At 35.9% G+C, this 20,443-nt stretch overlaps 1 protein-coding gene across 3 annotated transcripts in view; it reads left to right on the plus strand.

Annotated features, from left to right (window-relative positions):
• The window catches only part of LOC149828546 (spatacsin carboxy-terminus protein), a 111,936-nt gene that overhangs the window by 22,022 nt on the left and 69,471 nt on the right, over nt 1-20,443 (plus strand). For all 3 annotated transcript variants that reach the window (XM_090017637.1, XM_090017638.1, XM_090017640.1), the window contains 2 exons: nt 10,380-10,455; nt 19,482-19,604. In XM_090017637.1, coding sequence (XP_089873763.1) covers nt 10,380-10,455; nt 19,482-19,604 — 199 coding nt within the window. The remainder of the gene's footprint in view (nt 1-10,379; nt 10,456-19,481; nt 19,605-20,443) is intronic.

Raw genomic sequence — 20,443 nt, forward strand, 5'->3', positions numbered from 1 at the left:
ATTGAAGTTGCCCTCTTTCTTTTATTCTTGAGGTTCTTCACTTATGACGACCACTTTTTTTTCGCTTGGGACAATCAGGTATTATATGCCTCGGTTCTTTACAATGATGATAAGTAATTTTACCCTTGTATCCTCTTTTGTATCCTCACTCATTATGTCCTCCATTGAATTTTCTTTCAAAGTGAGATGGTTTATAAGTTTTTACAAAATTTTCGGGTTTTGATATGGCAAGAACCTCGTCATTAGACTTGTGTATTCCAAGTCTTGTTTCTTCTTGATAAATTTGAGCAAGAGCCTCACTTATAGAAGGAGTCAAAGTCCTATGAAGCACAGATGACCTAACTTGCTTAAATTCCGGCCGGAGACCATAAAGAAAAGAGAAAAGGTTTTCTCTTTCAACTTGTAATTTTCTCATTTCAATAGCCGAACCTTCCCATTTTAGTTCTAACATAACTAGGTCATTCCAAATAGGAGATAAAATATCATAAAAGTCTCTTACACTTTTATCTCCTTGTTTGATATTACGTCTTTAAGATAGTATAGCCTAGCCATATCTTTTTGAATGAAGGTACTCTTTAGGAAGATCCATGCATCACATGTCCTTTTAAATTTGATGATGTTGGTGCCGATCTTGAACTCCATTGTATTCATGAACCACGAGAGAATTTGAGCATTGTTAGCTTCCCAATCCTCCAACTTATTTTGCTATTCTTGCAAATTTCTCTTTTTCTTTTTGGATAGGGCTTTGACTTGATCTCCTCTTCTTATTAATTTAAGTTAAGGTTCATTAGTGGTTTCACTAACAAATCCCCAAAGCTTTTTACCTTTGATGTGATTTTTCATAGCGGTAGCCTACATCAAATAGTTGTTTTCGTTGAGCTTGTAGGAAATGACGAAGGCGGAATTTCTTTCTCCCTTAATGAAGAAGATTTGTTTTTGAGGACTAAAGATTGAAGAACACCACCACAAAGAGAGCAATCCCAAGATAGCTTTCACTACAAGAGCTTTGCTTGAAACAAGAGTGCACAATTACAATGCCAATGAAGGGCTACACAAGTGCACAAATATACTATGGTCTCTAATGGACCGATACAATCTCATAAAACAGATATACAAAATCACGAATTCCATAAGAGCACAAAGGCACAAAATCTACAAGAGCACAATATAAAAATAGATTTTGTATTAACATACAAAATGCTTTAGAAAAAACATGCTTTACGTAAAGGGGTGAGGCTCTATTTATAGAGCCTCACAAAATCCTTTTGAATTTACATAATAAAAAACAAAAATAAAGAAAACAAAAAAAGACTTTACAGTCCCTATTGGACTGTACTAAATTACATGTTATTAAATGACCAAAATGCCATTGATATACGTATATTGTATAAATATACATATATCAGTTAGGTATAAATATATACACAATATTTTGACACACAAGCACAAAGTGCATACAAAGGCTTCAAAGAGCCAAAAGACTATGTAACACAGACTCTTCTGTTAAAATGTAAACTGTAATATATATATATATATATATTATTTAATATTATTATATTTTCTTTTATTATTTTCTTTTTCTAATTTTCTTTATTTTCTTTTTTAGCATCTAGTTCAATAGAAACTAGATATTTGATCCAGTCAAGTTCCTGTTGGAACTTGACTGTGCAAATAGCTGTTGGACTGTAGTCCAACAACTATAATAAATGCTGTTGGACTATAGTCCAACAGCTATAATAATAAATGTTGTTGGACTGTAGTCCAACAGCTATATTAAGAAACGTTGGAATCCAACGTCTCTTTTGGAGAGCTCAAAATGAGCTCTCCTCTCTCTTCCACTTTTTTGTATATATAGGGGTGAACCCCTTCAATGTAAACTACAATGCTTCTTAAGCATTTTGTTCATGAATAAAGTATTATTTATTTTTCAAGTGTTCTTCCTTTTATACCCTTTCAAGGGTCATGCTTGTAGTGTCTCCAATAGACACTTGTTGGTGAGTTATTTGTGCATTTGTTGAAGACCACCATTTCATTACATTGTATCAGAGCTACGAAATCCTTAGATCTTGAAGTGTTTCCGCCTCGATTTCTGTGCCACATTTACAAAAGCTGTTTCATCACCTTGTTCTTGGCTCAAGAAGATTTGTTTGAAGAAAGGCGAACTTGTGCTACAAAAAATTTTGGTTTTGTATCCTCTCTTATTCCTTTGTCTACTCTTTTTCTTTTCTTTTTATTTTTCTCTCTCTCCTCCTATTTATTCCTCTCTTACCCTTGTAAAAGATGGATGACAATGATAAGATCACCATCATTCCAATGAAGCTAAATGATACTAACTATGTAATGTGGGTTTCGATTATGAAGCACCACATTTGGGGAAAAGGTTTATGAGGTATAGTGGATGGTTCCGATTTGGAACCTAAACTATCTCTTACCAAGAAAGAGGGTGATAAAGAGGTTCCTCTAACGGAAGAAGAGAAGAGTAAGGCGTTAGCCACTTATGAAAAGAAATGGAAAGAATGGAGGATAGGGCATGCAAAAATTATGTCATGGCTCATCAATAGCATAGACATTAAAAAATGCTCTAGTCTAGCTAAGTTTGAGCATGCCGATAAGGCTTGAGAATACCTCAAAAACATGTATTCCTTTAAAGATATTGCACATGTATGCAATTTACAAGATAAAGTTCGGACAATGACTCAAAAAGATAAAACTATTCGAGAATATTATAATGAGTTGTCCGAACTTTGGGAAGAGTTGGCTCTTCTTGAGCCCAAATGACATTGTGCCGAAGACATCGAGCTTCGCCAAAAGCAACTCGATATGGAACATTTCTATCAATTTGTGAATGGTCTAAGGCCGGAGTTTGAATCCACCAAATCGGCCCTTTTACATCATGGAAAAATTCCTTCTATTGTTGATACTATAGAAGAACTCACTATGGAGGAAAATAGACTTAGAAAAAGTACTCCAAAAGTTGATGATGACTCCGTTTTAGCTGTATCTAGACCAGGGAATCATACTCGTACTTACAAGCCACCTCATTTTGGAAGGCAAAACGGCGACTTTGATAAAAGAAAGGTTATTTGTCATCATTGTCATGAACCGGGGCACTATAGGCCTCAATGTCCAAAGTTAAAAAGAAGAGAAGAAAAAAGAGTTGCATCTGCTGAATCTGAGTCAAAAGATCAAGATGCACCTGTGTCTATGGCTCAACTGATGGAAATCCTTCAACCTCTTCTCAAAGGGGTATCCTCCTCAACCGAAGACTCAACTGGAGCGGCAGTTGCATCTTTCTCCGGTCCAGGTAACTTTCCTTGGCTTTTAGATTCTGGTGCTTCTTTTCATATGACCCCAAATGTTAATAGTCTATCCGAATGTCTTAAAAATAACTCAAGTGTGTCAAAGGTTTTTACAGCCGATGGCACATCTCTTGAAGTAAAATGAATAGGATGTTTTGAAAATCTTCAAAAATCCAAAAGATTTTTTATTCCAGAAGTTAGATATATCCCTAAACTTAATTTGAATCTCTTATCTGTCTCGCAAATATCTGATTATGGATGTAATGTCTCCTTCTCTTCTCATGGTTGCTGGGTACAGGATCGCCAGTCAGGGAAGCTGATTGGGGAAGGCCATAGAGAAGGAGGACTTTATTACATGGACTTTTTGGAATTACCCAAGAATGCATTTTGTTATAATATTCAGAAATTAGAATTGGATTTATGGCACAAAAGGCTTGGCCATCCTCATATGTCTAAAATTCAATATTTTCCAAGTTTGGAAAAATTTTGTAATTCTGAAAATTTTTCTTGTAAAGACTGCATTCTTGGCAAAATGAAAAGGTTACCATTTCTTAGTAGAACTTTTGTTTCCTCACGATCACTTGAGTTAATACATTCGGATGTTTGGGGCCCCGCACCAGTTATTTCCAAAGGTGGTTATACATATTATGTCATTTTTGTTGATGACTTTTCTAGACATACTTGGATTTATTTTCTTAAACATAAATCTGATGTCTTTGCTAACTTCCAAATATTTCATAAAATGGTTAAAAATAAGTTTCAAAATGATATTTCTGTTTTTCGCACTGATTCAGGGGGAGAATTTATGTCCAACGAATTCAAAGACTATCTCAATTTACATGGTATTACACATCAAAGATCATGTCCACACACTCCACAACAGAATGGCCTAGCCGAACGCAAACATCGGCACATTATGGAAACTACTAGGACATTGCTAATTGCAAATCAAGTTCCAAAAAGTTTTTGGGCTGAAGCGGTCCTAACTGCCACCTACCTCATTAATAGGATGCCATCTTCCTCATTAAAGAATACAACTCCAATAGAAAAGCTTGTTAATTTAACTCCAGATTATTCTAGATTAAGAGTCTTTGGATGCAAATGTTTTGTTTTCACCAACAGAAATGACAAACTCTCTCCTGGTGCAATCCCATATGCCTTTTTAGGATATGCTGATAATAAAAAAGGCTACAGGTGTTTCGATTTTCAAAATGACAAATTATATGTGTCAAGAAATGTATCCTTTTTGGAAAAAGAAAGCTTCTTTGAATTTAAAAAATCCAAGGATGTCACTGAATACTCGTTTTTAATTGATCCAACTTCAAAATCCAATGAATGTGATGTTGGATGTGACCTTGACAATGATCAAAGTCCTATTGTTGTTGAAAATGATGATAATGAAGAGCAAATCCATAGGGATGTTAGTCTACAATATTCAAGATGTAGAGAGCAAAATCTTCCATGTGCATTACAAAAATACTCTGAAATCTCACCTAGAAGAACGTCTAGAATCTCTAAACCTCCAGAAAAATTTGTGTCTTATGAATCTTTTTCACCCACGTATAGGGCCACCATTACATTAATACAATCATATGTTGAACCATCATCCTATTCTCAAGCAAAAAATCATATAGAATGGATAGAAGCCATGAAAATAGAATTGGATGCACTAGAAAAGGCCAATACTTGGACGATACAAGATATCCCTCCGGGTAAGAAACCTATAGGTTGTAGGTGGGTATACAAAGTCAAAACCAAAAGTGATGGGACCCTGGAAAGATATAAGGCCCGTTTAATAGCAAAATGATATGCTCAAGAGTATGGCATCGATTATGAAGAAACATTTGCTCCTGTGGCCCGTATGACCACTGTTAGAACTTTAATAGCCTTGGCCTCCATTAGAACATGGCCTATCTTTCAATTAGATGTCAAAAATGCTTTCCTGAATGGGAATCTCGTTGAAGAAGTATACATGAAAGCCCCACCTGGTATTAGTATCCCTAAGGGTAAAACTCTTTATCTAGAAAAAACTCTTTATGGTCTTAAACAGGCTCCAAAAGCCTGGTATGACCGATTTAGTCATGTTATGCTTGATATTGGTTTTCAACCTTGTTTAACTGACACTGCTTTGTTTGTTAAGAAATCTGATGCAGGCATCATTATTCTTCTTCTCTATGTGGACGATATGATCATCACCGAAGGCGACAATCAAGGAGTTGCAAATATCAAATCTCTTCTTAAAACTCACTTTGAAATGACTGACTTAGGTTTATTAAGATATTTTTTAGGCATTGAAGTTGCTTATTCCCCTGGGGGGTATTTGATATCTCAATCTAAATTTGCTCTTGATATCCGTTTCCAGGTCTGGAATTACAGATGATAAGAAAGTAGACACTCCAGAAGTTGTCAATGTTAAAATGAAAATTGATGATGGAGAACTTTTTGATGATCCTACTCCTTATAGACAGCTTGTTGGAGCTCTTTCTTATCTTTCCATTACTAGGCCAGATATAACTCATGCGGTTCATGCAGTCAGTCAGTTTCAGCATGCTCCCACTTCCGTGCACATGGGAGCGATTTTGCGTATTATTAGATACTTAAAATCCTCTCTTTCACGAAGACTCTTCTTGTCTGCTTCATCTTCATTAAATTTAATTGCATATACTGATGCTGACTGGGGAGGTGATCCCAATAATAGACACTCAACTACTGGTTTTTGTGTGTTCCTACGTGAAACCTTAATTTCGTGGAGGTGCAAGAAGCAACAGAAAGTCTCTCTTTCCTCCACCGAAGCTGAATACAGAGCCATGACAACCACCACTATGGAGGTTGTTTGGCTCAGACGATTGCTAGCGGATATGGGAGCTAAAGCAACGCAAGCTTCAAAGATGTGCTGTGACAACAAAAGCGCGATCTACATTGCAAGCAACCGGACATTCCATGAGCGCACTAAACACATTGAGATGGACTGTCACTATGTCAGAGAGGAATACTTACATGGAACCATTGATCTGCCATATGTTACATCAGAATATCAATTAACAGACTTCTTCACCAAGCCTCTCGCTGCTCTCAGATTTCACTTCCTCTTAGACAAACTTTCGCTCATTGTACTGTAAGTTTGAGGGGGAGTGTTAAAATGTAAACTGTAATATATATATATATTATTTAATATTATTATATTTTCTTTTTCTAATTTTCTTTATTTTCTTTTTTAGCATCTAGTTCAATAGAAACTAGATATTTGATGTTGGAACTTGACTGTGCAAATAGCTGTTGGACTGTAGTCCAACAACTATAATAAATGCTGTAGTCCAACAGCTATAATAATAAATGTTGTTGGACTGTAGTCCAACAACTATATTAAGAGACGTTGGAATCCAACATCTCTTTTGGAGAGCTCAAAATGAGCTCTCCTCTCTCTTCCACTTTTTTGTATATATAGGGGTGAACCCCTTCAATGTAAACTACAATGCTTCTTAAGCATTTTGTTCATGAATAAAGTATTATTTATTTTTCAAGTGTTCTTCCTTTTATACCCTTTCAAGGGTCATGCTTGTAGTGTCTCCAATAGACACTTGTTGGTGAGTTATTTGTGCATTTGTTGAAGACCACCATTTCATTACATCTTCTAACAGGGCACCGCACCTGCATCGCACTCGCACCCATGCGGTTGCGACACTTGGACATCGCTTCCTTTGTGTCAGGTGAAGTACACCACACTGAGGTCCATTTTTGTCCAAAAGTAGATTCAGTTAACCCTAACCAAGTCCAATTTTATCTATATTATATATATAAATACATAAATGCATGCACATACACGTAATGCTGACTTAAAACTATTAAAAATTATATATATATATATATATAACCTCCCCGCACCCCGTACCTCACACCCCGCACCCAAGTTTTTTTAAAGTGCCGCATCCGCACCTATGTGACATAGCCAAAAGATAATACAAGAAGCTTAAAAAATATAAATCTTATTGAGTAGCAAATGCTTAGGACAAACATAATTCAAAGGAGGGGAAGCCCCCTATTTAAGCATACAGAGAGGCCTTGGGAGCTATCCCAATGACTATGGTAAAAAAACCACAGAACCCTTACATAAATTAAAAAGAACAAAAAATAAATAAAGAGAAAAAATAAATATAGAAAAAGTCTAAACTGCCCTAATGGACAATCCCTATTACATGAGTGAAATGATCAAAATGTCCTGGTGGGCATTGCCTATTACATCAATAAATATAATTATATATATATACATGTCTATATATAACTATAATATTACATATAACACCCCTCTCCAACTTACAACGTGATTATCAAAAGTTTGTTAAGAAGAAAAATAAACCGAAGTTCATAAAGAGTTTTGCTAAAGAAATTTGCAAGTTGGTACTCGGTAGTAACATATGACAAGTCAATAGTTCCTCTCAGATATTCATTACGCACATAATGACAACCCATCTCAATGTGCTTAATTTACTCATGGAAGATGTTGTTGGCAATGTAAATTGCACTTTTATTATCACAACCCATCTTCTAAGGTTTGGAGATGACTACACCCATGTCTTTGATAAAATTCTTAAGCGATACAAGTTTCATTATTGTTGTAATCATTGCACGATACTCAACTTTAGTAGAAGATAATGAAACTTTTTGTTGCTTCTTGCATTTTGAAGAAATCAAAGTCTCCTAAGAAGACAAAAACCTGTTGTAAAGATTCTATCATTGGATTTCTTCCCTTATCAATATCAATATAAGAAAGTAAATCTAAAGAGGAGGATGCGGATAAGAAAAACCCTTTAGTTATTGAATTTTTGATGTATCTGACAATTCTTAAAACGGCACTTATGTGCACAATAGTTGGGGCATGCTTAAATTGACTTTGCATGACCTACATAAGTTATATCCGGTTTGGTGATGGATAGGTAAGTGAAGGATCTAATCAACTGTTGATATGGTGTAGGATTCTCAAGCAGAGTTCCATATTCAAGTCTCAATTTGGTATTGACAACTTTAGGAGTCTTCACCTTGTTGTCATATAAAATCCCCAACTTAGCACAAATATCTGCAACAAGTTTCATTTGTGATAAAACTTACCTCTGGGCGAGTAGGCCACTCCAATTCCTAAAAAATGTCTCAAGAAACCCAGATCAGACATATTAAATTTTTTCTTTAAAATAGTTTTGATCTCACGACAAAAAGAGCAAAAACCCAAATGAATCATAGCATTATTAAATTTATCATATCAAGCCTTAGGGGCTTGATTATGATCATGTAAAGCCTTTCTTAGCTTTAGAGTTTTACCTTTTTCAATATTAAACGCAGGTGAAGGATCCATGTAAACTTCTTCACTAAGTTCTCCATTGAGAATTTTTTTTTTTGACATCTAATTGAAAAATAGGCCATTGTTGGATAGAGGCAACAACTATTAGAGTTCTCGCACTAGCCATCCTAGCTACGTGTGCAAATGTCTCCTCATAATCAATCCCATACACCTGTGCGTATCCTTTGGCAACTAACCTTGCTTTGTATATTTCTAGAGTCGCATCACTTTTATTTTTGACCTTAAATACCCATCTACATCCTATGAGTTTCTTACCTAAAGGTAGGTTAACTATTTCCCAAGAGTTGGCCTTTTTAAGAGCTTCTAATTCTATATGCATGGCTTCAATCCAATAAAAACATTTTTGGCTTCATTATAATGAGATGACTCATGATAGGTATCAAGATTTATTAAACAAACTCTATAGTTTGGGAAAAAAGAATCATAGGACACAAACCTATTTGGTGCACTAGAGACTCAGTGGGATATCCTAATTGCATAGTTTAAAAACTCGTCGGGTTAATCCGGTGACTCGGTTGACTCGGTTCGAATCACCCAATCACTGGGTCAAAAACGAGTACAAACTCGTTTTGTACAAAACTCGGCCGAGTCACCGAGTTGACCTAGCCGAGTCATGGACTAGTCAGCCAAGTCATGCATATATATACATATATAATATATTACATATATAATTACATATATTATATAAAATATAATATAAAAATATATATTATATATAAAAATATGGTTATACATATACATTAAATATATTATAAAAAATATCATATAATGCATATTATATATAATATATTGATAAAATACTATAAAATATACATAGTATATACAAATATTTATATATTTTACTTAAAATATAAAGTTAACATGACCCGACCGAGTTACCGAGTTGACCCGGCCGAGTCACGAGTCACTCAAGGACGAGCCGAGTAACGAGTCAACGAGTTTTAAAACCATGCCTAATTGGTGTCTCATCTAAGGGTAGATCTTGAAAATATTTTCACAAGCACATGGTTGATTTCTTTACTCCTCTGGGTATAGGCTTGTATGTTATTAGAGGGATTCTCGACTTAATTGTCATTATCATGAGATAACTCTAAATTATCATTGTCATCACGAGTGCACTAACTCGAACAATCTCTTTGAAACAGAAGTTCTATGGAAAAGAAATACATTTCAATTTGCTTTTTACGTCTTATTATTAGATTCTTTCCCAAAGTGTACAATATCTTGTTCCCGATCTTCTATAACTTGAATCTCCAACCCAGTCAGCATCAGAAAATCCAAAAGATGTATTAATCATGTCTAACAAATTACTGATAAGGTAAATCAACTGATGGGTAAAGTACATTAGTTTGCGTACCTTCAGATTCTTCAAGCCCTCCAAATGAACATTTGTACGACCGTGCTCAAACTTGTGCATTTGATTGACTGCATGTGCTAAACCAGTCGCATGAGCGTTGAGTATTGCAATACGCCTGCCATACTTTTGTTGGTGCTAGGATTTGAGATGGCTGTCACTTTTTTCTCATGATAGTTTTATAATATAACAACTAGAGGTTTACGAAGCTTATGATTATCCAAATAATATTTAATTGATATGTTGATTACATATTGTTGCTCTATCAATTTGATACAATTATCCTGCTGATCATGTTCCTTTCTTAAGCTTAGATGGATTTAAGTTCCAATTTTGCACTCAAAAGCTTATGCCTTGGTCTATTCATGTTTTGCAGGTTGGAACATAAAAGTTGCTCGAATGCGTCGCTTGCAGTTGGCACTAGATTATTTGAAATCTGATGAGATTGAGAAGTGAGATTTTTGTATTTGGCAAATCTCCATAAGCTACTTAGTTTCTGACTTGCTTAGTGTTGTATTTAAGTTACCTGTGGTGGTCTTTTTTTATTTATTTTTACTCGGAGAAATTACCCCAGGATCATAGACCTAGTCGCACTGGCTCTGCTTGCCGCACTTACGGTTGCTGTCCTGGCAGCGTAAAACACTGAGGGCTTACCCCTCGCCCCTAGGGAGTCACCACGCTTCGGCTTGCGTGGGGGTGATACTCATGGGATTTGAACCTAGACCACCCGCCTAGCGGCCTAGCCCCCATCCCACTACACCAAACCCCTTTGGGGATTATCTGGGATGTTAATTTTCAAGGTCTTTTTTCCCTTCCCATTTTGTGGTTGGGAAATATTTGGAACATGTTCAGTTTCTTTTTCTTTATCCTCATATCTTTTAATGGAGCTAGCTAACTATAAAATAAAGATTAGACAAAAAAATATTGGATTCTCACCATCTCTTATGTTTTATTTGTGATCAAGGTTGTACGTATCGTATTGTAACCTGTATCGATCGGGCCCAAAATAAGATATGTATTGTTAAATTTTGAAAAAAAAATTAAAAAAAATCATAAAAAATAAAAAAAAATTAGCAAAATTTTTAAAAAATCATAACACACAAAATAATGATGAAATGCATAAAATGCAACCATAAAATCACATGTGAAACATTTATGTCTCTATGAGCTACATAACACATCATCAATCATCAAATTTCACATGAACAATGCAAAATAGTAATATCTTCAATTAAGAACATACCACAATGCCACAAGATTCATCAAAAAGCAAAAAAAAAAAATTATGAATACTTAACAATTATAAATTACAACACATAACCAAGTTTTTAAGAAGTATACCATCAATCATCATCATCATCATCTTCTTCTTCTCCTCCTCCTTCGACATTCAAATCCTCTCCAATATACTTTGTCATCTACGTCCTGAGTTCCTTCCATATTTATTCATTGAATGTCCTCTTCATTGAGGATATCTGCTTCTTCTTGAACCCATTCATCCAATACATCAAAGTTTTCTAAACTGATGAGATCAAATCATCAAACTGTTCTTTGTGACTCCTTGATGACAACTTTTCTATTTGCCTAGAAAGATAACATGCACTTTTACTTGACGAAATCACGAAATCCCTCTCCCCAGTGCAAAGATCGGCCCCCAAAACGGTCTCATGACTCTTAGGGTGCGTGTGAAGCTCTCTAGTATGTTCTATACGAATGAGAGTTTTGGCCATCAAAAGCCCTTTAAAACCCAAAAACTTAAAACCCTGGTTTTGCCCTTTTTAAAGTCTGTCGGTACTGTATCGTACGATATGGCCCCATATCGAATGATACATACAATACACACTCGTATCGAGATACAGGTGTGTATCGTATCGTGAGCAAGTATCTATTTGCAAATGATGTACTCTTATTGTTACCAGAGGTATGCAAACTGTTAGCTTGTTATTATCCAATTGTGGCTATCTTACCTGAACTTGGATAGCATTAAACACTGGTATGGAACATTGTACTTGTTGAACCTCTAAAACTAGATATGATTATGTGGATGTATCCATAAGCACAGAGACAGACACACAGCCACGAGTCTATCATTTTGCTTTTAAAAGAACATCAGCACCATGCTTGGAAACTTGAAAAGATTTTAACAAAGTTAACCACAAAAGATGCCAGACTCGCACACACACAAGCCTCTATATAATTATATATGTGCTTATGCATGCATATGTGTGTATTTGTATGTATGTATGCATGCATGCATGTATATGTGTGTACATCCTTTTGAACTTTGAACAAGGGAGAGTGCCAAACTAGTGATGCAATGCATGTAATATGTGTCTGTGTGTGTGTACTGTGAAGAGCAAAGAGAGGTGTTCAAACTTGTATTTTTCTCCATAATTCTCCAATTCAAGGTTCATTTGGAACTATGAATATATGGTTTTAACTTTTAGAACTTAGAAGTAAATCATAAATATGCTTGTAAATAAAATAAAAAAATTAACAAAGTCAACCACAAAAAATATTCTAAAAAGGAAGGCCTAAAGTTCAAATTACAAGGGAAAAAACTTATCTTTAATTATCAGTGACCTATATGAAATGTTTAAAAAATTGGACACTCGATCTAAAAACTGGAGATTCTAGAAGTGTCCATGGAGTGTTGGCATCATGTTGTTGGACATGGAAGCTCTCACTGGTAAAATGTCAAGGTAACATAGACTGTGAATAAGGACTAATCCTTCTGTTTAGATGTACATTTGTTAAAAGTCAGCAATACCTCTCAAGAGATAGGAAATGTCTATAGGTGGGCAAATGTTTTCTGACCAACTCAACACTGAAAAAGTTCAATAAATTCACATTAAATGCACTCTTGATGCTTCTTTTCTTGTGGTGATATCGACAAGATTCCCTCCTCAGATATTAACCAGGCATATGTATGAGAATTTATGAAGTTAGCAAGATTGATGTTCCATGTAAACATGAAAGCAAAGTTGTAATGTTATCAAGCTACTTGTCTTGGATAAATGGTGATTGAACTCTATATGTTTCATTCATGGGATGCATTCCAGCTAGGTATCTTACCTTTACCACTCAAATTATGCTACATGGTTGATTTGGAAAAGATAAGGCCTTTATTAATCAGTGGTGATAAAAGAAACTTGGTCTTAGTAGATATGAAAGCCATGGTGCAGCTTTTAGACATTACAATAGTATTTATGTTAGCTCACTATTATTGCCACGTTATTGCAACCCTAGTTACCAGTAGGGTTTAAGACATGGTTTACTGAGTCTGTTTGACACTTCATCATTATGTAATGAAATATGCAGAAAAGCAAAGAGTGCACTAAGCACTTACAACATTTACTAATGAACAAACAAAGAAGGGATAATACCCAAACCCACAAGAGACAACACAACATAAAAATATAAATGCCTCTTATTGAAAGAGAGAGAGCTCTCAAGAGTGAAAAATACAAGAGGGGTTCACCCCTATTTATACACAAGAGAAGGAGAGGGAGAGGGCCAAGAGGCCTTAAAAGGAGAGCCACCTAGGGGGCTCCCCATGTAGTCGTTGGGAGCCCCCAACGGTCACAAATGTGACCGTTGGGGGCCCCATCGACTACATGGTGGGGCCCCTTTTGTGTGAGCAAAAAAACAAAAAACAAAAAATATATTTTACAAAAATTAAAGAGAAAAATAAAATAAGAAAAACAAGTACCCCTATCGGGTACTTGTGAAATGACAGAAATACCCCTATCGGGTATTATATATATATATAAATATATATATATATATATATGAATTACATATATTTTAACACCCTCCCTCAAGCTTTACGGGGATATAACCGAAAGCTTGTTAAGGAGAAACAAAAACCGAGGAGCCGCAAGAGCCTTAGTGAACAAGTCCGCCAACTGGTACTCTGATGTGACGTAAGGTAGTGCTATAGTTCCTCTTAGGTATTCATCCCGAACGTAATGGCAGTCCATCTCAATATGCTTAGTACGCTCATGGAAGGTGTGATTGCTTGCAATATAGATTGCGCTTTTGTTGTCACAACACATCTTCGAAGGAGTAGAAATGACAATGCCCATATCACTGAGGAGGTTTCTTAGCCATACAAGTTCCATGGTTGTAGTGGCCATAGCACGATATTCTGCTTCCGTCGAGGACAATGATACTTTGTGTTGCTTCTTGCATCTCCACGAAATCATAGAGTCACCTAAGAAAACACAAAAACCGGTAGTTGAGACACGGTCATTGGGATTTCCTCCCCAATCTGCATCAGTATAAGCAATTAAATCAAGTGACGAGGCAGAAGAAAGAAAAACTCCCTTAGTTATGGTATTTTTGATATATCTGACAATCCTTAAGACTGCACTCATGTGCACGGTTGTAGGTGCATGTTGAAACTGACTGACAGAGTGGACGGCATGAGCAATGTCTGGCCGTGTGATGGATAGGTAGGTTAGAGACCCAACAAGTTGCCGGTAGGGAGTAGGATCCTCGAGAGGTGTTCCATCTTCCAACCTTAATTTTGCATTGATGACTTCTGGGGTTTCTATCTTCTTGTCATCGGATATACCCGATTTGGAACAGATGTCAGCAGCCAGTTTCATCTGAGAGAGAATGTACCCTCGAGGAGAGTACACCACTTCAATTCCTAAAAAATATCTTAAGAAACCAAGGTCAGACATATCAAAATTTTCTTTCAAAACCTTTTTAATATCATTAATGCCTTGCTCATCACTTCCTGTGATGATCATATCATCAACATAAAGTAGTAAAATAACTACAGAAGACCCTGCACTTTTCACAAACAAAGCAGTGTCAGTATAACATGAACGAAAATTTAAACTTGTCATTACATTACTAAATCTATCATGCCAAGCCTTTGGAGCTTGTTTTAAACCATATAATGCCTTTTTAAGTTTAAGAATTTTATTTTTACCAATACATACTCCCGGTGGGGGATCCATGTAAACTTCTTCATTTAATTCGCCATTTAGAAATGCATTCTTAACATAAAGTTGATAGATATGCCATTTCTTTACAGACGCAATAGCAATAAGAGTCCTAACACTAGTCATTCTAGCAACAGGTGCGAAGGTTTCTTCATAATCTATACCATATTCCTGAGCATATCCTTTAGCTACTAATCGTGCTTTATAACGTTCTAATGAACCATCACTCTTGGTTTTAATTTTGAAGACCCATCTACATCCTATTGATTTCTTTCCAGTGGGTAACGAAGTTATTTCCCAAGTTTTTGCTTTTTCAAGGGCACTAAGCTCTAAGGTCATGGCTTCAACCCATTGGGGAATATTTTTGGCCTCATTATAGTCTGAAGGTTCATGAAATGAATGCAACACAATTAGACATGCTCTATATCTAGGAGTTAGGGACTCATAGGAAACAAACCTATTTGGAGGATTGGAGATCCGACTGGATCTCCTTAAAGATGTTTCTTCAGTGTCGGATCCTTGAGAGTATTTTTCTAAGGCACTTATCTGAGTTTGTTGACCACGCCTAACATATGTTTGGATTGGTCTATTATTCTCATCTATAGCATTATCAAGAGGAATTTCCTCTAGGTCATTCAAAGACTCATTAGAGATTTCCTCTTCTTGAGGAGTCTCATCTTCTTGAGATAGAAGATCAAATAAAAAAGTATATTCACTTTCGTCAATATCTTTAGTTTTCACAAAACCATTTTCATTTTCCAAAAATGTTACATCTTTGGATACATAGAGTTTGTTATTTTTCAAGTCAAAACATCTAAAACCCTTTTGATTTTCTCCATAACCCAAGAAAACGCATTCAATAGCTTTAGGAGATAATTTGTCCCGTTTATGAGTAAGGACAAAACATTTACATCCAAAAACTCTTAATCTATTGAAGTCAGGTGTTCTTTCAAATAGTTTTTCGTATGGAGATGTATTTTGTAAGGATGAAGATATCATTCTATTTATTAAATAAGTTAAGGTTAAGGCCGCTTCGGCCCAAAAATTCTTTGGAAATAAGGAGAGTCCTAGTAGTTTCCATGATATGTCTATGCTTTCTTTCGGCCAAGCCGTTTTGTTGGGGAGTCCTAGGACACGATCTTTGATGACAAATCCCATTTACTTCTAAATAGTTTTGAAATTCATTTGATAAATATTCTCCACCCGAATCGGATCTAAGAGTAGAGATATTACTTGAAAATTGATTTTTAACTATCATATGATTTTTTTTTAAAAACTCAAAGACTTCGGATTTTAAATTGAGAAAGTAGATCCATACATACCTAGTGTAGTCATCGATGAAAGTGACATAATAGGAGTACCCTCCTTTAGACATGACTGGGGAAGGACCCCAAACATCCGAATGGACTAACTCAAAAGGTCTTTTGGATACAAAAGTTCGGTTTGGAAAAGGAGTAGATTTCATTTTGCCAAAAATACAATTCTTGCAAACAAAATGTTTCTCATTACAAAATTTCTTTCCAAATGGAAAGAAGTACATTTTTGAGAAACTTGGATGTCCAAGTCTTTGATGCCAAATATCAATATTTTTATCTTGGACATGGTTACAAAAAGAGTTAATGGGGAGTTTCAAGTTGCTCATGTAATAGAGATCTCCCCTTCTATGGCCTTGCCCAATCAGCTTCCCGGACCGGAGATCCTGTATAGAGCAATCCTTAGTTGAGAAGGAGATTTTACATCCATGATCGCATATTTGAGCAACAGAGAGGAGATTTAAATTAAGTTGAGGTACAACTCTCACATTTGGCACAAAGAAGTCTTTTGAAAAATTTAAGGTTCCAAAACTTTTAACTTGTAAAGATGTACCATCGGCAGCTGAAACATAGGAGTTTTTAAAGTTATTACATAAATCGGAAAGCTCATTTTCAAGGGGGGTCATATGAAAGGAAGCTCCAGAGTCAAGGATCCAAGACGACATACCTGGAGGAGAGGAGGAAGCTACGGCGGCACTCGAAGTTGATGGAATCTTGAGTAGAGTTTGTAGTGCCTCCGATAGTTGAGCAAGAGAAAAAGAGTCCGTTCCTTTGATTGCTTCCTCTTTCTTTTGAGTAGCTTCTTCAACGGAAGCAACTTTATTTTTTGGTGCTTCATTCAACTTAGGGCAATTAGGTCTTATATGACCCGGTTCTTGACAATGATGGCAAATGGCTTTTCTATAGTTGCCATTATAGTTATTTTGCCTTCCAAAATGTGGAGGTTTGTAGGTTTTCATATGGTTGCCGGGTTTTGATACGGCCAAGACATCATTTCCTCCTTTAATCATGCCAAGACGGGTTTCTTCTTGGCATATTTCGGCTATGGCATCTTCCAAGGGAAGAGGCTTTGATCTATGTAGGAGGGAGGATCTAACTTGTTCATATTCGGGCCTAAGCCCATGTAAAAATTGGAAAAAGTGTTCTTTTTCCATTTGTTCTCTCCTTAATTCCACATCTATACTAGAAACCCATTTTGGTTCTAGTAAGGATAGCTCATCCCATAGAGGGCCAAGAGTGCTAAAGTAGTCCCTAACACTCATTTCTCCTTGCTTGATAGTCCGAATTTTTTCTTGAAGAAAGAATTGACGAGCAAGGTCTTTTTGTGTAAACATACCTTTCATGAAGAACCATGCTTCATTTGCCATCCTAAATTTGGCAATGTTGGCGCAAATCTTGAGCTCCACATTATTCATGAACCAAGCAAGAATCTTGGCATGCTTACTCTCCCAATCTTCTATTTTAGATTGGTGATCTTCAATGGCCTTTATGCGGGCATCTCCTTCAAGAGCTTTTTCTTGATCGCCTTCCATCTTAGTTAGTTGGAGTTGCGGTTCCGGAATGGTGCCCATAACGTATCCCCAAAGCTTTTTCCCTTTGAGGTTGTTTTCCATGGCGGCGGCCCACATTATGTAGTTGGAACCATTGAGCTTGAAGGAGATATCAATCTTTTGTTCTCCTTCCATAATAACCACTCACAAGAGAATACCAAGGAGAGAGAAACAAAAAACAAATATAGCTACACCACAAGCTATATTAAAAAGAAGAGCATACACAAGGCTCTGATACCATGTAATGAAATATGCGGAAAAGCAAAGAGTGCACTAAGCACTTACAACATTTACTAATGAACAAACAAAGAAGGGATAATACCCAAACCCACAAGAGACAACACAACATAAAAATATAAATGCCTCTTATTGAAAAAGAGAGAGATCTCAAGAGTGAAAAATACAAGAGGGGTTCACCCCTATTTATACACAAGAGAAGGAGAGGGAGAGGGCCAAGAGGCCTTAAAAGGAGAGCCACCTAGGGGGCTCCCCATGTAGTCGTTGGGAGCCCCCAACGGTCACAAATGTGACTGTTGGGGGCCCCATCGACTACATGGTGGGGCCCCTTTTGTGTGAGCAAAAAAACAAAAAACAAAAAATATATTTTACAAAAATTAAAGAGAAAAATAAAATAAGAAAAACAAGTACCCCTATCGGGTACTTGTGAAATGACAGAAATACCCCTATCGGGTATTATATATATATATATATATATAAATATATATATATATATATATATATATATATATATATGAATTACATATATTTTAACACATTATTGCATGCAAATTTAATTGTATGTTGGTTACAGGAAGTGTTTTAGTTATTCACTGAGGCGCCTTTGATCTATATAAGTTTTCCTGGTTATTCAGCTGATATCCCCAATTCTTGCTCATTATTCAGCAGGTCACCTGGTATAACATGTCAGCTTGTCAGTTCTCTCTTACTGGCTAATCTATCTTGATAAAACTTCTTAATGTGGGCAAATTACATATTCTAGTTTATCTTTTCTGTCATTTTGGCTGATACTTTTGACAGTGTTGAGGGTTGTAACTATTTCTTTTATCATCTTCATAAGTTTATCAAGGAATTTACTGTACAGGCACTAATAGTGTAAATCATATATGTATTTTTTTTAATGGTTATGTATATTTAGATTTTGGTATGATGGAAGGACTAAATCTTGCTTAATATGTTGTGCACAAAATAAAGGACCAGCTTCACATAATAAATTTGCACTGAAGGGTAGTTTGACCATATTCCCATCTTACTGTACAATGTGGAACCAGGAATCTTTTTTTTTTTTTTTTTTCTTTTGGTATATAAGTTGAAATTCTCTATGTTTTCCACTGTTTCTAAATTACTAATAAAGTAATAAATTGTTATTGGTGGCAACTAGGCATAAAGTCTACTTAGGACAGCTTAAGTGTTTGGAATAGAGATAACTTCAGGATGGACGTTCCATCTTGTTTTATTTTTTAAGAATAGCAATCATGTTAACTATTGGCAAGAAACCAGAAGCCATCTTGTATTATGGATTAATGTGTGCTTTCCCATATTTTACCAATATAAATGTGTACTTTCCCATAAACTGTCTCCCTAGCCTTAAGATGGCTGCAAGCCAAACTAACTGGCATATGTTAAACTACTTTGGCAGATCCCTTGATATGCTTGTGGATGTGAATGTTGCTGAAGAAGGGATCTTGAGGTTGCTGTTTACAGCTGTGCAGCAGGTCTTATGTAAATTTGGCAGGGATAGTGAACTAGCTGCAGTGTTGAGGTAAAAGATGGGTAAATTTATGATATGTTCTTTTTGTTATTAATAAAGCCTATTGCATTGTTTAAATATTTCTTGGGGCATGTGGCCTAACAAGCAGCTAGTGTAAATTGCTTGCTTACATATGCACTAGATATTTCATACTGGTTATCATTTAGATCCTGAAGTGTTAGTTTTACTGAGTATCATTCTTGTTCAATTTTGGTCTTGTTATGAGCCTGGTATGTGTGAGTCCGGATTGGGTGCAATCACATGGCACAGTGCATTAAGCACCTGATTGCCCTCCATCAGGCCTTGGGCCCCACAACTGATAGTCCCTGTCCCAAGATGGAGGGTGATCAGGTGCTTAATGCACAAATATTTGTGCAATCATATTGCACCTGATCTATTCACGGTATGTGCATTGATGAGTACAAGCTTAAAACACTAGCTTGCGCCATGTTGAGCTTCTTGTTACATCTTTCTCTGGTCTCTTTTTTATGTGCTAATATTTTGAGACTTCTTTCATATGTTCACCTACTATATGAAAAGCTGAAGTATTTTAATCTATTTATTTTGAAATCACTTCACTTGTCAATTCAGGCTTATTGCTTTTGGTAAATACTAGTTGCTGTGTGTGCCCCCTGCGTTATTTTTGTGGAATTAAGTTCCAAGACATCTCCTAGATATAGAGCTCCATATCATGTATCGGTGAACCTAGCCATGTCTGAAATTGGTTGCCTGTAAAGATTTCTAGACTATGGCACTGAAGGCTTGTGGATGCATATGGTAGCAACTTTAATTGTGCAGACAACTCTCTGGCACATTATCAATGTTTTATCATAGCATATATTGTAGTAAAA

This window comes from Nuphar pumila, chromosome 9 (assembly GCF_984573655.1).
Source record: "Nuphar pumila chromosome 9, dmNupPumi1.hap1.1, whole genome shotgun sequence".
Taxonomy (NCBI): domain Eukaryota; kingdom Viridiplantae; phylum Streptophyta; class Magnoliopsida; order Nymphaeales; family Nymphaeaceae; genus Nuphar; species Nuphar pumila.